The sequence below is a fragment of the Anolis sagrei genome, chromosome 2 (assembly GCF_037176765.1).
Source record: "Anolis sagrei isolate rAnoSag1 chromosome 2, rAnoSag1.mat, whole genome shotgun sequence".
Lineage (NCBI taxonomy): Eukaryota > Metazoa > Chordata > Lepidosauria > Squamata > Dactyloidae > Anolis > Anolis sagrei.
The window spans coordinates 161,844,764-161,858,366 of record NC_090022.1 but is presented as its reverse complement, the minus strand read 5'-3'; the positions used below and the strand labels follow the sequence as shown (position 1 = coordinate 161,858,366).

General features: G+C 39.2%; 1 protein-coding gene across 2 annotated transcripts in view; it reads right to left on the bottom strand.

Moving 5' to 3' along the window:
• Nucleotides 1-13,603, bottom strand: part of TYK2 (tyrosine kinase 2) — a 69,274-nt gene that overhangs the window by 42,571 nt on the left and 13,100 nt on the right. For both annotated transcript variants that reach the window (XM_060763611.2, XM_060763612.2), the window contains exons 2-3: nucleotides 8,918-9,126; nucleotides 7,673-7,796 (exon numbers count right to left, since the gene is read on the bottom strand). In XM_060763611.2, the coding sequence (XP_060619594.2) occupies nucleotides 7,673-7,796; nucleotides 8,918-9,101 (308 nt within the window). In that variant the 5' untranslated portion in view covers nucleotides 9,102-9,126. The remainder of the gene's footprint in view (nucleotides 1-7,672; nucleotides 7,797-8,917; nucleotides 9,127-13,603) is intronic.

The window sequence follows — 13,603 nt, the reverse complement described above, 5'->3', positions numbered from 1 at the left end:
TGATAGCCAGGCAGTAAGAGGGTAGCACCCAAACTCTTCTCAAGAAAAAAAATGAATGTTTTATTTCAGAAATGGGTATGTTCTTCATCAAAATTTATTAGGACTAGAGCAAAGAAACAAGGTTTTTCAAAACGATGGCCCCAATTTGAAATCACTATATCTCTGCAACCACAAACTGCTCAGGAGTTAAACTCTTAACCCTTGAAAGGATGGGGACTAGCGTTTCAAATTATTACCACTAGTGTAGAGTATGTGCTACAGTCTGGAAACCTGACATGCTTCAGATAAAACTGGATTAAAAGGAAATACCTAGTCAAGAGCATGCTGTATAGCCATTTCAAATATCGGTAATAGAACAATTATTTGTGTTTTGCTGCTAAACCAGTCAATTTGGATAATATTTATTTGGCAACACATGCAAGCTAAGGCAACAGTCCACACTTAACTCAGAATTACTACAAGACACCAAACCAAAGCATATTTTCTCAATAGGCATGCTAAATATCCTATCAGATCTCCTTCATGGATTACACAGGCCAACACACATTTTGATGTCTCAAATGTTGCAGCTCTTTATGGGTGTATTTGACCTGCTGATTTGAAAAATGGCATCCGTTTATCCTATCAGCTCTAGTTTTTGAGATAAAGAACATCTACCAGTTGCCATCTGCTCACCCATAGAAAATCATAACCATATCTAAGTAGCTAGAGTTGATGCAGTCTATGCAATGCTGTTTTCTGAATCTGCGCCCCAAATAACATCAGAAACGGGCCTAAACACCATGACACCAAGAATGTTTTTGTTGGGCTGTTATAGTTGCACATATTCTAAACTGTTTACAGTACTGTTTATATGACAATTTGGACTTAATGTCACTTTATTTGGAGTAAACAGGCCTAGTTTTATGTTATCCCATCTACATGGTATTTTTCTTACATTGTTTCTTCAGCAAAAAGGGTGATCAACATAATAGCTGCTTATGAATATTATGTTTAAGGAACACTAAAACAATGTCTCTTTCTCTCTCTTCTAAGTACCCTAGTTTTGCTTTAGAATAGCAGACAGGATACTATTTTTGGTATTTCTACAAATGGCTTCCGGCAGAAGCCACCAGCTCTAGCAAAACATGTGACCCAACCACACTGACCAGGAGGCACACATACACACTGCTCGAGGAAGGAAGTCTCCTATGAGGCAAAAAGCACACTGCTTCATTTTGACACAGTGCTTCTCTTTGCGCAATCAATAGAAATCCTATAGCAACATATACCATGTTTATGTTTTAAAATAATTATTTTAGAGGCAAACTAACTGCTTAAATTAACAAATCACAGCCAACCAGGATATTTAGATCCACTTCTTAAAGTATATAAGGCTAAGGTTACCCCCATGGTTTTATATGGAACTGAAGTTTAGAGCCTAAACCAGGTACCATTAGAGCAATATCAATTGCAGCACCTGCCAAATTTTCTGGGAGTGGACAAAAGGACCCCAGCTGCTGCAGAAAGAGCAGAACTGGGAGTATATACAGTTGATGGTATACCCAAAATTAGGACAACTACTGGGGAAAAATTGAATGCCATGGCAAATGACAGACTACCAAAACTGTCAGTTAGAGCAGACAAAACCAACATCATGCCTCTTGGATTGTTCAATCGACAAAACACATTAGGAGTTGTGGACTTCTGATTCTACAGGGTGAGGCAGCATAACTTCCTTTTTTTAAATGTGCACCATTCTATCGGTTGAAGACGTAGCGGAGCGCTAGTGGTCTCGTTCGAGAGGTGGGAGTATCAAGTTTTGTCCTGACACAGTTCAGTCACCATCATGCGTTGGAACAGTGAGGAGCGTGCTTTTGCCGTTGAGGCCTACTTTTCGAGTGGATTTGGAGTGGCTGGTCCGCTCTCCAGATTTGTCCCCTTGTGATTTTTTTCTATGGGGTTTTTTGAAATCTCGTGTTTACGTGAACCGTCCAAGGACCCTACAAGATTTGAAGACCAACATTCAGGAAGAAATTGCCAACATAACAGCTGCTATGCTGGCAAGAGTCATGACAAACGCCAGAAATCGGTTTACTCAGTGTATGGAGAATGGGGAACATCACTTACCTAATCTGATCTTCAAAACTACGTAAAACAAAACTTGAGGTATGTGCCTACATTATATAAAAAATATGATTCATACAATGGGTTTTATTAAGTTTTGAAAAAAGGAAGTTATGCTGTCTCACCCTGTATATCCAAATCTCCTAGAAGAACTAGTTTCAAAGATTGTCACACAATGAATACTGGATATAGAAACTCAGAAAGACATTTCTACCCTCAGTAAAACTGGCTCATTGAAATGGCTAAGTCGCTTTACACATACTTTAAACAGCCCAATAGCTCTGCTCCACCAGTATTTTGATGGGTAAACAACAACCTTAATACAGTTGCACAAGAAGGAAATTAGAGACAAAATCTTTGAGATTGATACAATTGACAACTTGCAGACTAGTAAACAGCAGAGTATCACCACTTGGTATCCTCTATTTAAGAATGACCAATATTGTTAACAATATCTTCAAGACTTAACGTCTGTAGCCTTTAGAAAAGCATTTACAGCTCCACACTTTCAAACAATGCCATCAGGCTGGCTAGAGGGAAGATACAGAGGGATGTGTCATACCAACAACTTTGTGAGACTGGGGAAAGAGAGGATCTAATACACTATCTGTTACATTGCCCTTTGTATCTTTTGGGAGCCCTTTTGGAAGAAAGGGCAGCATGGCAACAGTTAGCAGTTATCTGCAACCTGTTAGCAGATCGTTCCAAAAATATAACATTAAAAGTTGCCACATTTGAAGCTGCAGCCCAAAAAATCCGAGTTAAATTAATAAAGTCAATAGTGGAGGCTAGAAATGGAAACAGAGATAATTTGGGATGATACAAGTCAGACATTTGTTATTGCTACCATGTCACTGCTACTATAATTGTAAACAGCCATTATCTATATAAATAAAAATGTAATGTTAGTTTGTGGGATTAACATAACTCAAAAACCCCTGGACGGATTGACACCAAATTTGGACACAAGACACCTATCAGGCCAAAGAGTGACCATCACTCATAAAAACACTGAAAAACACAGTGGAAGAGACTTAAAAGCCAAAAAATTAAAAAAAAAACATTACAATGCATGCATAAAACCACATATATACACACAAACACACATATACACAAATATATACACATAGAAAACACATATACACAGACTGGGCCACAGTAACGCGTGGCAGGGGACAGCTAGTATGTAATAAGTTTTAATATTTATATTGGAAAGTGCTTAATTTTTGTACTTTGAAAGGTTGTATAATATGCCATGTCATGGCCTATGGCTGGTACAATAAACAATTCATATAACAGCCCAATATCTAAAGATGGAAATACTAAAGGGTATTTACCAGAACTAGATTTGAACAGCTGGACACAATGGTCAGACTTGGAAGGTTTAACCAAGTTCCATATAATGAACAAGTTTGTATCTGTGGAGTGGTAGAGGTTGAAGACATCACACATGTACTGTTTAGTTGTAACTTGAATGAGAAAGAGAGAATCCAGTAGCTTGGACCATACATTATACAAAAGACACACTGGGGTCCTTATATTAAAACTACATTTTTATTGGCCAGCCAGAATGCTAAAATAACATACAAGACGGCCCTTTTTCTATTTAAAGCAACTCAGTTGAGAACTGCATATTTGGAGTCGACTGGTGGAAATTGTAGCGGTGGTGTAGATATTGGATCTGGATCAGGATCTTGACCCCTTGTTAACAGCTTGCTTATTTTAACTTTGATTGTAATGTGGGTTGTATGCTGTATGTGTTAAATGTGTTTGTTAAACGCTTTGATATAGCCAATGGATTAATCAATAAAATGTAATACTACAGGCAAACTAAGTAACATGACTGGAGACAAAGGTCATCTATGTATTATGAAATCAAATGTATTACACATTTAATACATATAATATTGCAATCATCTGGCTATAAAATAGGCAGTAAAGCTGTCAAGACCCAGATGCTTGTAAACAACGCCAGACACAAAATAAAGGTTCAAACACAGCTTTATTGAAAACAAAAGGACCAAAAACACACTTAACAGCAGTGCAGAAGGTCCTATGAGTGATTTGGCACCAAAAAGAAGTTGTTTCAATAAACAAAAATATAATCTGGATTATAGCGCTGCTTTATAATCCGCTTTAAACAAAAAGTGAAGCAAACTGCTTAAAAATCGAGATATAGCAAAAATACAGTCACTGGAGCATAAAAAACACAATTTCAAAACTAAGAAATGTTTCAGTCACAAAGATATTAGCAAACAAGTCCAGAAAAGCCAGAGCGTAGTCAAACCGGTCCGTGGTCAATCCGATGTTAAGCAAAGCTTGAACGCTGGAATCGCTGGAGAAACAGAGGTTCAGGAACACACAAGGCTAAAGCCCAGGACCCAAGGGTGAGAGTTGGTAGCACAAAGAATTAAGTCCAATAAAGACACTTTGCTTCCTGCAACTAGATGCGCCAACAGAACCCCCTTATATCTCAAAGATTATCGTCAGAGCTTGATGAGCTCCCCACCCTCTCGTCATCGCTATCACCTGCTCCCAAGTCTGCAGCTGAGTGCCCATCCCTCCACCTCTGCCAATTACTATCAGGGTTCAGATCCTGCCAAGAATCACCTGGCTGCCAGTCCCCAGTGAACCCCTCAAACTCCTCGCTAGAGGTGGGCTGGTTACAGATGTCCCTTATGTTTTGCACACGGGTCCAATCCAATTCCTCCCCCTCCATGTCACTTCCAGACCCAGAACTCCCCTCAAATCCCAGGAAGTTATCTTCATCATTTGGTGCACTAAGTATCTCCCGAATACGCTTCCTTTGTAATTCCCCCTCAGACTCCGGCTCACGAGCAGCCCTTTTTACACCTCTGCTCGCTTCCCTATTCCCCATTTTGTAATCTGAGAAGCCTGGAAACGTATCGGTATCACTTGGAGCCATGATGATTTCTCTAATGCGCTGACGCTGCTGTTCTCCCTCCGACTCCCGAGGAGACCTTTCCCCTCTGCCACTAGGAGTAGCAACTCTGTCAGCACGCTGAACTACAACAAAAGCTGAATACTGGAACTTATACAAAAGACTTCAAAAATATTGCATAAAAATTAGCTAACACTGCATCTGAAGAACTTTCAGAACCAGATTCAGGCAATTTTCTTGAATTAATTATTTCATATATACAATACAGAATTCAAACTGTCACTAAATGAATCAACTCACCACCTAGATAATTACTCTCATAACTAATGTACTAACCTCTATTTAAACAGCCAAGCTTCCTCCTGAAAGAACAGGACTTGAATCCTTTCTGCATGCCACCATGATTTCCTGAACTTTTCCCAGGAAGAGCATTCCACAAACCAGCACCACCATGTTTGCTTGTTTAGTGTCAAAAGCATTACATAAATAAGTATAAAACTGATAAAATAAAGGGATCACAAGCAGCTAAATAATTATAGACCAAAAAATGGGCAACAGTGATCACATTGTCTGCAGCATTAAACAGTTCTTCCTCTGTGCATGAGGCAGGGCATTGTGAGCAAGCATACAGCTACTGATCAGCGACTACCAAGGTGCTCATTCTTGGTTTGTCCCCCTCATAGGGGGGCATTCAGTTGGAACTGCCTGATTTTTCTGCCCACAGGGATATCCTTGCTATTGCTGAAGGAACATTAAAAGGAATGGTGGTTCTCGTGAAACTTTTCCTTGATTTAAGTCTACTGAGAGGAGGCTGATAGACATACAGTGGTTGGCTTTCACAGTGTTCAACCTTATTTCTCTGTTAAAAAGGTTCTCTACTTGCCAATATTGACTTTGAATATGTGGAATCCATGTGGACACTACTTTAACTGCCATGGCTCAATGCTATGGAATCAAGAGAATTGTAGTTTTTTGAGACAAATTCCTTTTGGAAAGACCCCATACAGCTATAACTCCCATGATATTGTAACACTGAGCCATGACAGCTAAAGTGGTTGCAAACTGCATTAATGCTGTAGATGCACCCGTAATCTTGGTAAGAAGATCTTGATTGGTAAAGGAAAGGGTGGAACTAACACTTAAGGGGGAAAGTGTTCCTGTAGAAAGGTCAATGATAGGTTATTCTAAACAGCATAACATTTGCAGGTAAGAGTGTCAACTGTAAATGGTTCTCTCCACATAATTTCAGTTGTGCAATGTCTGAAAAGATAAAATAATTCTAAGTTCTCTGTGAACATTGGGTGAACATTTTCTGTCACTGGTGTTCATACTTTCCTCTATGTGCTTTGTGTCTCACAGTTCCAAATCCAGGAGTACGAGCAAATTGTTACATGCTGTCATTAACCATAGAAGGCAGAACTATCGACATATCTTGCAGCATCCCTCACAATATAATAGAATCCCTTATCCTCCAAGGGCAAAGCATCAACAATGACTCATCCCCACAGGTAATTAGATCATTATCTTCCCATGACAAAACTCTTGACTTCAGATTCCCCCAGATCACCAGAACGATGGCTTCCCCAATATAAATCTTTATGAGATACAGCATTGTACAGTGGTTAAAGTGTGGACTAGGACACTGGGAGAACAGGGTTCCAATTCCTGTCCCACCACATAAAACTATAGTTTAACCTTGTGCAAGTCACACACTCAAAACCAGAGAAAGGCAAGGGCAAAACCCTCTGACCAAATTCTGCCAAGAAATCCCGTGATAGGTTAACTTAGGGTTGCCATAACCCAAAAATTACTTGAAGGAACACAACAACACCACCTTTATCTTTTTTGTGGATGAGCCACTTCACATAATATCACCCACTTGGCTATATAATGCCATGCAAAAACCATTGTCAAATCAAGAGCATGTATATATCGCACTGCAGACATAATGCAGATTGACCCCAGTTTAACTGCCAAGACTCAATGCTATATAATGATGGGATTTGTTGTTTGACAAGATATTTAGCTTTTTCTGTCAAACAATACCGATGCCTCACCAAACTACAAATTCCATAATCGCACAACATTGAAGCCTAGCAGTGAAACTGGTGTCAAACTGCTTCAATTCTACAATGTAGATGCAACCTATGTTATTTTAAACCTTCAAGTTTGTTTGGACTCCAGATTATCATGACTGGATAATAATCTAATCAACATATGTATTGTCAAAGGCTTTCATGGCTGGAATCACTAGGTTCTTGTGGGTTTTTTCGGGCTATAGGGCCATGTTCTAGAGGCATTTCTCCTGACGTTTCGCCTGCATCTATGGCAAGCAGAGGTAGTGAGGTCTGTTGGAATTAGGACAGTTATAATCTAATCAACAGTTATATTCAATCAAATGTTTAAACCTAAATTGTATTAGAGAATATGGAATATGCTGTCTGAACATAGAACAGAATCAAACCACAGTGGGAAAAGTTAGCCTTCTTTTACTCTGTGGTGGTTATTAAGTTTCATCCAATTAATATTAGCTGATTTAATCATTCTGCTTTGTAGTCAACATAAAAACAGTCCAGGAGCAAAGAGATTTCAGTCACACAGGTTCTCCAACATTCTCTACACAGATACAGGCACAGTATTTGAAGAACTAGAGGACATTCCTACCTCATTCGAAAATGCAGGAGCAACTTGATGCCACTGTCAACTTCAAACACATGATTGGGAGGAAACCATATTTTGGCCTGGGGATCACAGAGGGCAAATAAACTGTAGCAGATTGGTGTGATACCTGGGGAAAGCAAGATGGTTACTGAGAAAAGTAGGACAACATCTCCCCTGTGTCTCTCTCCCCCCCCCCCCCCCCGCCCAGGCCTTTGGATTGTAGAAATGGCCCATCCAGGAAAACATCTTGTTTCCCGCATTAGCTAATGAGATGATTAAAAACCCACCATGATGATATAGTCAATTTTACCAATTCAAGCATTTCTCTCACACATATATTTCTAAAGGCCATCTAAGAGAATACCACAATTTAACTATGAACTCTGTGAAGTATTTCCTTTTTGTTTGCCGGAATCTCCCGTCGTTCAGTTTCAGTGAATGACCAATGTAGTATTTTAACTGTTTTTAATATTTTAAGTGATTTTAACCAATTTGTATATTTAATCATATTTTAATATTTATATGCTGAAGATTTTAAATTAATATAGTTTTTTCACTGTTGTGAGTCATTTTGTTTCTCAATTACAGAGACAAAAATGGGATATAACAATAACAATTTTGCAGATGTTATGATGAACACTAGCAAGCCTTGTCATTCTACAGAATTTGTTTTGTACTTTTCTATTTTTATCAACATACACAGGACAATTATTAAGATAAAAAACCCGTAATTCTCTCCATCATGTCTTACATCTCTTTATTAACTAGTTCTCTGTTCTTAAGTGTAGATACTAAACTTAACATTTTTAGTTTAACTCTTTGTCCGCAATGTCAATCTAGGTATAGTTTTTTTGTCTCAATATCTTATCCCACAAAGACAGATAAAGATAATTTATTCAACTTCTCTGAAAGATCCAAATATTCTCTTATGTTTCCTATGTTCTGATGCACGGGTTACTTACAGTACAGCACCCGTATCTGCAGGGGTTACATTCCAATGGCCTAAACCCACTCCCAGTGGATAGTTAAAATGGTGGATAATAACAAACCTTATATTTTAACTATACTTCAACTGGAAGCATACCATAGAATCGTATTAAAAGACTTCGAGAGGCCCACAAACACTTCCAATGGGAATTTTTTAAAGTGTAAGTGAATCTGTGGATATTGAATCCGTGGACAAGCGGAGTCATACTGTATTTGCCACAACTGGATATTTAGATAAGCTAGGATCTGAAAACTGCTTACCAATCTTCTGTGCAATATCAATGCAGATGTCTTCAGCACAAAGAGTCCCTTGCATATAGGTCTGATAGGGTTCCTCCTCCTCACCCTTCCAGTGGAGATACACCCTCAGCCCTCCAGCAAGTGAAAAACGGCATCCCTCCATGTCTGATTCACTATGTTGCACTGCACAATGACACAGTGGCATTCTGTCAGCATTCCCAAATCTTTAGCTGCAGGAAAAACAAAAAATGAATTGAACCGTTTTAGGACTACAACCTAACCTTCAGCAACACATAAAATGCATACAACACTTCCAAGTTTCTTCTTTTTGAGGCATAAGAAGAAAGGTCTTCGAAGAATGTGAAATGATATAAAAGAAAAAGTTCACTGTTTAGCTTGCAAAGGAAGAGAACATAAAGCCAAAAATGCATACATTCTGTCTGGCCTGGTGAGCAAGCAGTGCCACAAGGGGCCTTTGTTTAAACTGCCCATCATATAATCATACCTCCATATCCATATCTCAGCAGACTGTGGTTACCTGAGATAGGACTGAATGCCATTAAATTATCTCACTTATGGTCCTGATATACTATAGATTCACACTTTTTAGAGATTTGCTAGATTCCCCAGACTGACTCTATGATATATTCCAGGGGAAACATACCACCAAATCATCTAGAAGACCTACCAAGAGACCATTTTCATCCAGTATGGGTAAATGAAACTAAGGTTATGGGTTCCACAGTTACAGGGGTCAGAGCAGTAGCTCCACTATTGCTTTTTACAATTAGGAAAGGCAGGAGTGGAGCAGAGTTGGCTCCCTGATTATGCCGATCTATGACAGTAATAAAGAAAGATTGATTTGGTTCTATGACTGAAGGGTCAGCAAGAAGTGCAGTTCTTCAATCAGCATCTCAGTCCCCTTCACTATTTCTGAGGTTTCCTGGGTCAGAGAAGCTGAGAAACAAAGCCATATCTGTGACTTGAGGCACTGACAAGAGAAGCATTTTAACAAAATAGGGAAGACTTTGATAGTAAGACTTCAGTGGTCCCACCCACCCCTTGCAATTTCATGCATGTCCTAGAAGGCATCAAGTAAAGCAACCAAGTCTGGGAAGACTTCCCATTTCCTCACTGTTTTAGAAAAAGGTTGAAAACATTCCCAGTGTTATTGAATGGAATATTCAAGTGAATGCAGTCCTCTACAATGAAGACTTTGTTACAATGCATAATGCAACATGGCACAGACACAGTAGTTCACTTTGCAGCAAAAAAAATACTGTGCTAACAAATCCTGATTTGAGATCAAAACAATTCAACAAATTCTACATTCAGGGCTTCTTATTTATTTTGAATTGGATTTTCCATCTTGCCTTTCCACTCCCTTTTCTAATATGCTCAGGGTGTTTAACCACATAACTAAATGCTAATTTAAAGACAGACTAAGAAATACACACATTAAATAAAATAATGTCTTTTGCATAGCCCAGATCGTCAAATTTCATTGTTTTCTTTTATTATGGAAAGAACAGCCAAACAAGTGATATGGAGGCCCAGAGAAGAGATATAGACTCAAACATAAGACAGAAGGTTCACATGGATAGAATAACTGATTCACAAAACACTGTTACGCAAAAATTATGGTATTAGGTTCATTCCACTTCTATTTTCACAGACTGGCAAAAGTTCAGTTCAGCCTAAAACCTTTGCAATCAGCTCCAACAAACACATCAAAGAGAGTGATGACATTTGATAGAACTTCAGAAACAAGCAACTGCTTTCGACCAAAGACAGGTAATGTGTGGTTCTCCAAATACTGAACCACAATTCCCACCAACTCCAAACAACAAGATCAGTAGTAAGGGATGCTGGAAGTCACTGTCTAGCAACATCTTGAAGCACACGTTGCCTGCCTTAGACAGAAACAATTTCTGTATATACAGGTAGAAACAAAGACTCTGGGCAGTATGATCAAAATTAGGAAATGTTTTTAAAAAAAACACATTTACCGCTAGAATACACAACTTTATTATCATAATTAGATGCATCCAATACTGGCTGGGAGAGAGGCGCTCTCTGTATTTCTATTTTTCTCTCACTGACTCACTCACACACGCAAACCTCTCAGCATGGAAAGGGATGGGAAGTTTAAATTTTCCTCAACTGAAGGGAAATGAAAATCTCTCCCAGCTCTAAGTTTTCTTAGAAGGCATAGAACAATATCTGTCTTCCACAGTGTAGATCATCTGAGCTGTAGGGAAAAAATAATATAGTTTCTAGATTCAGTCATTCTTAATTTCATGGAAGGTTTTGAAAGAAAGCTGAATAGTACCATGCTCAAAGCTTCAAGCACACAATTACTTGTGCACATCAAAGCCACTGAGAAACACTCCTACACAGATCCAGCAGATATTAGCACAAACATCCAGCGCAACAAGCAATTAAAGATTTAAGGCAGGCTCCCAGAAGCCCTAATCAATTTGCCCAATGGTCAGGAATTCTGACAGCAGAAGTCCAAAACTCCTGAAGGGCCATAGGTTGTTCAGGGCTGATTTAAGATATCTTACATAAAACTGATAAAAAAAACCAATGTGCATGAAACCAATATTCATGTTTACCATTACAAGTCATTCAGGATAAGGCCTGAATGTCTTCATCAGAATGATTAGAAACAAACAAGTAATATCACATTCAGCATCCATTACACAGGGAAAAAAAACATTTGTCTAGTCACTTAGGAAAATATCTAAATAAAAAAACAGATCTCCCCCCTCACTGATTCAGACAAATAGCTGGTTAATGACACATAAACAAATCTGTTTCTAGATGCTTTAGGGAGAAAAGGGGAAGAAGCATAAAAGAAGACATTCTTTCAATATAAAACAAACATGGACAGAAAAGCAGGAATCCATCCTATGACTAATTGCTAAAAACAGCACAGTGTGCAATCTTTTTCCCCTCACTATTTTGTTATTTTCATACAAAGGCAAACTTCACCATGACTTTCGACGTGTTTGGAGAGAGGGGTGGGGAAGAGAGGCAGCTGGCATTTCTTCTCTGAGAAATGTTGTAACTGACAGGAATTGGAGTGCAACGCCATCTGAAAGGCTGCAGGCTTTTCACCTGTACTCTATCTTCCCATGCAATCTGATGTGGGGAATTAGAAATTCTATTTTTCTAGTGTGCCAGCAATAAGCATAATATCCATGCCCTTTGGTGACAATCCCCCCCCCCCCCCCCCGGAACAGCTCATGGATTAATGGAAGTCTCTTCCAATAGTTCTCCTCTATTGTGTTGTTGTGTGCTTTCAAGTCATTCAAACCTATGGTGACACTAAGATAGATTTATCACTGTTTTTTTTTTTTTTACAATATTTCTCAGAGGAGGTTTGCCTCAAAGGCTAAGGCAGCATGACTTGTCCAAGGTCACTCCGTGGGTTTCCATGAGTGGGCATTTGAAATCTGGTCTCCAGAGTCACAGTCCTAATCCTAGCCACTACCCAAAGCCGCCTCACGTTCTAATGCATAACCAATATTTTTAGCCACTATTCCAACCTGCCATCTATGAAAAGAGCAAGGGAGGAATATAATTTTGCAACCCACTAAAAGATAATTTTCTGCAGTGAAGAAGCAGTTGCCAACAGGCATGTAGCCGGGGGGGGGGGGGGGCTTGAGGGGTTTCGCCCCCCCCGAAATTCTTATGGTGGTTCACAAAAAGGCCTTACTGGTGCATTATTTAAACTGTTATGTTTATTCATATCATGATCTGATCACCATACTCAATATATCCCATATGCATGGGGGTATTGGGGTAATGATACAAAAGGTTTGCTAGGGTAGACCTTCTTTCACTCAGACTCAGCCCCCCCGAAACTCAGCCCCCCCGAACCCCCCTGAAAAAAACTCAGCCCCCCCCCCCCCCCCGAATCGAAATCCTGGCTACGGGCCTGGTTGCCAACTACACGTTTGTTATGAATTCTGTTTATCTGAAAAAGACAGGGGCACGTCCAGACTGCATAAGGAATGGAAGTTTATGCTCTGGAAACACAAGTTAAGCTTTGGACTACCTGTTTAGGGACTACCCTAAACAGCTCAGGCTATCTAACAAATTGCATCTTATAAACCAACTCAGGCATTGCAATCAATGGAGGAGGCCCTACTCTCGGTCCCACCCCCATCTCAAGTACGGTTGGTGGGAACAACAGAGAGATCCTTCTCCGTGATTGCACCGCACTTCTGGAACACCCTCCCATAAGAAATAAAAATGGCCCCCTCCCTTCTCTCCTTAAAAAACAATTAAAACTCACCTATGCTCTCTATAGTATACGAAGAGAAGGAGGAATAGAGAACCAAAGTGTATTACACTGTCAGCTGGAAATAGTCTTTGTACTTGGCTTGTTGGGTAGTTGGCTCTGTTACAGTACTGCAACATAAGGATTTTTAACACAATTGAAATCAAACAAATCAAGATTTGTGTTTTTAGGCTAAATATAATTTTTTAATTTTAATTTGAGGTTGTATGTTATATTTTGGTTTGTATGTAGTTTTCATTTGGTATTTTGTCAATTTATTTCTGTATATATTAGTTTACTGTGAATTTTGGGGGAGTTAGTATTGTTCTATAATGTGTATTTCTTATTCATGTTGTCCCAGATATTGAATGTTTGCCTTTTTGTTGCTAGAATCCACCCTGAGTCCCTTCGGGGAG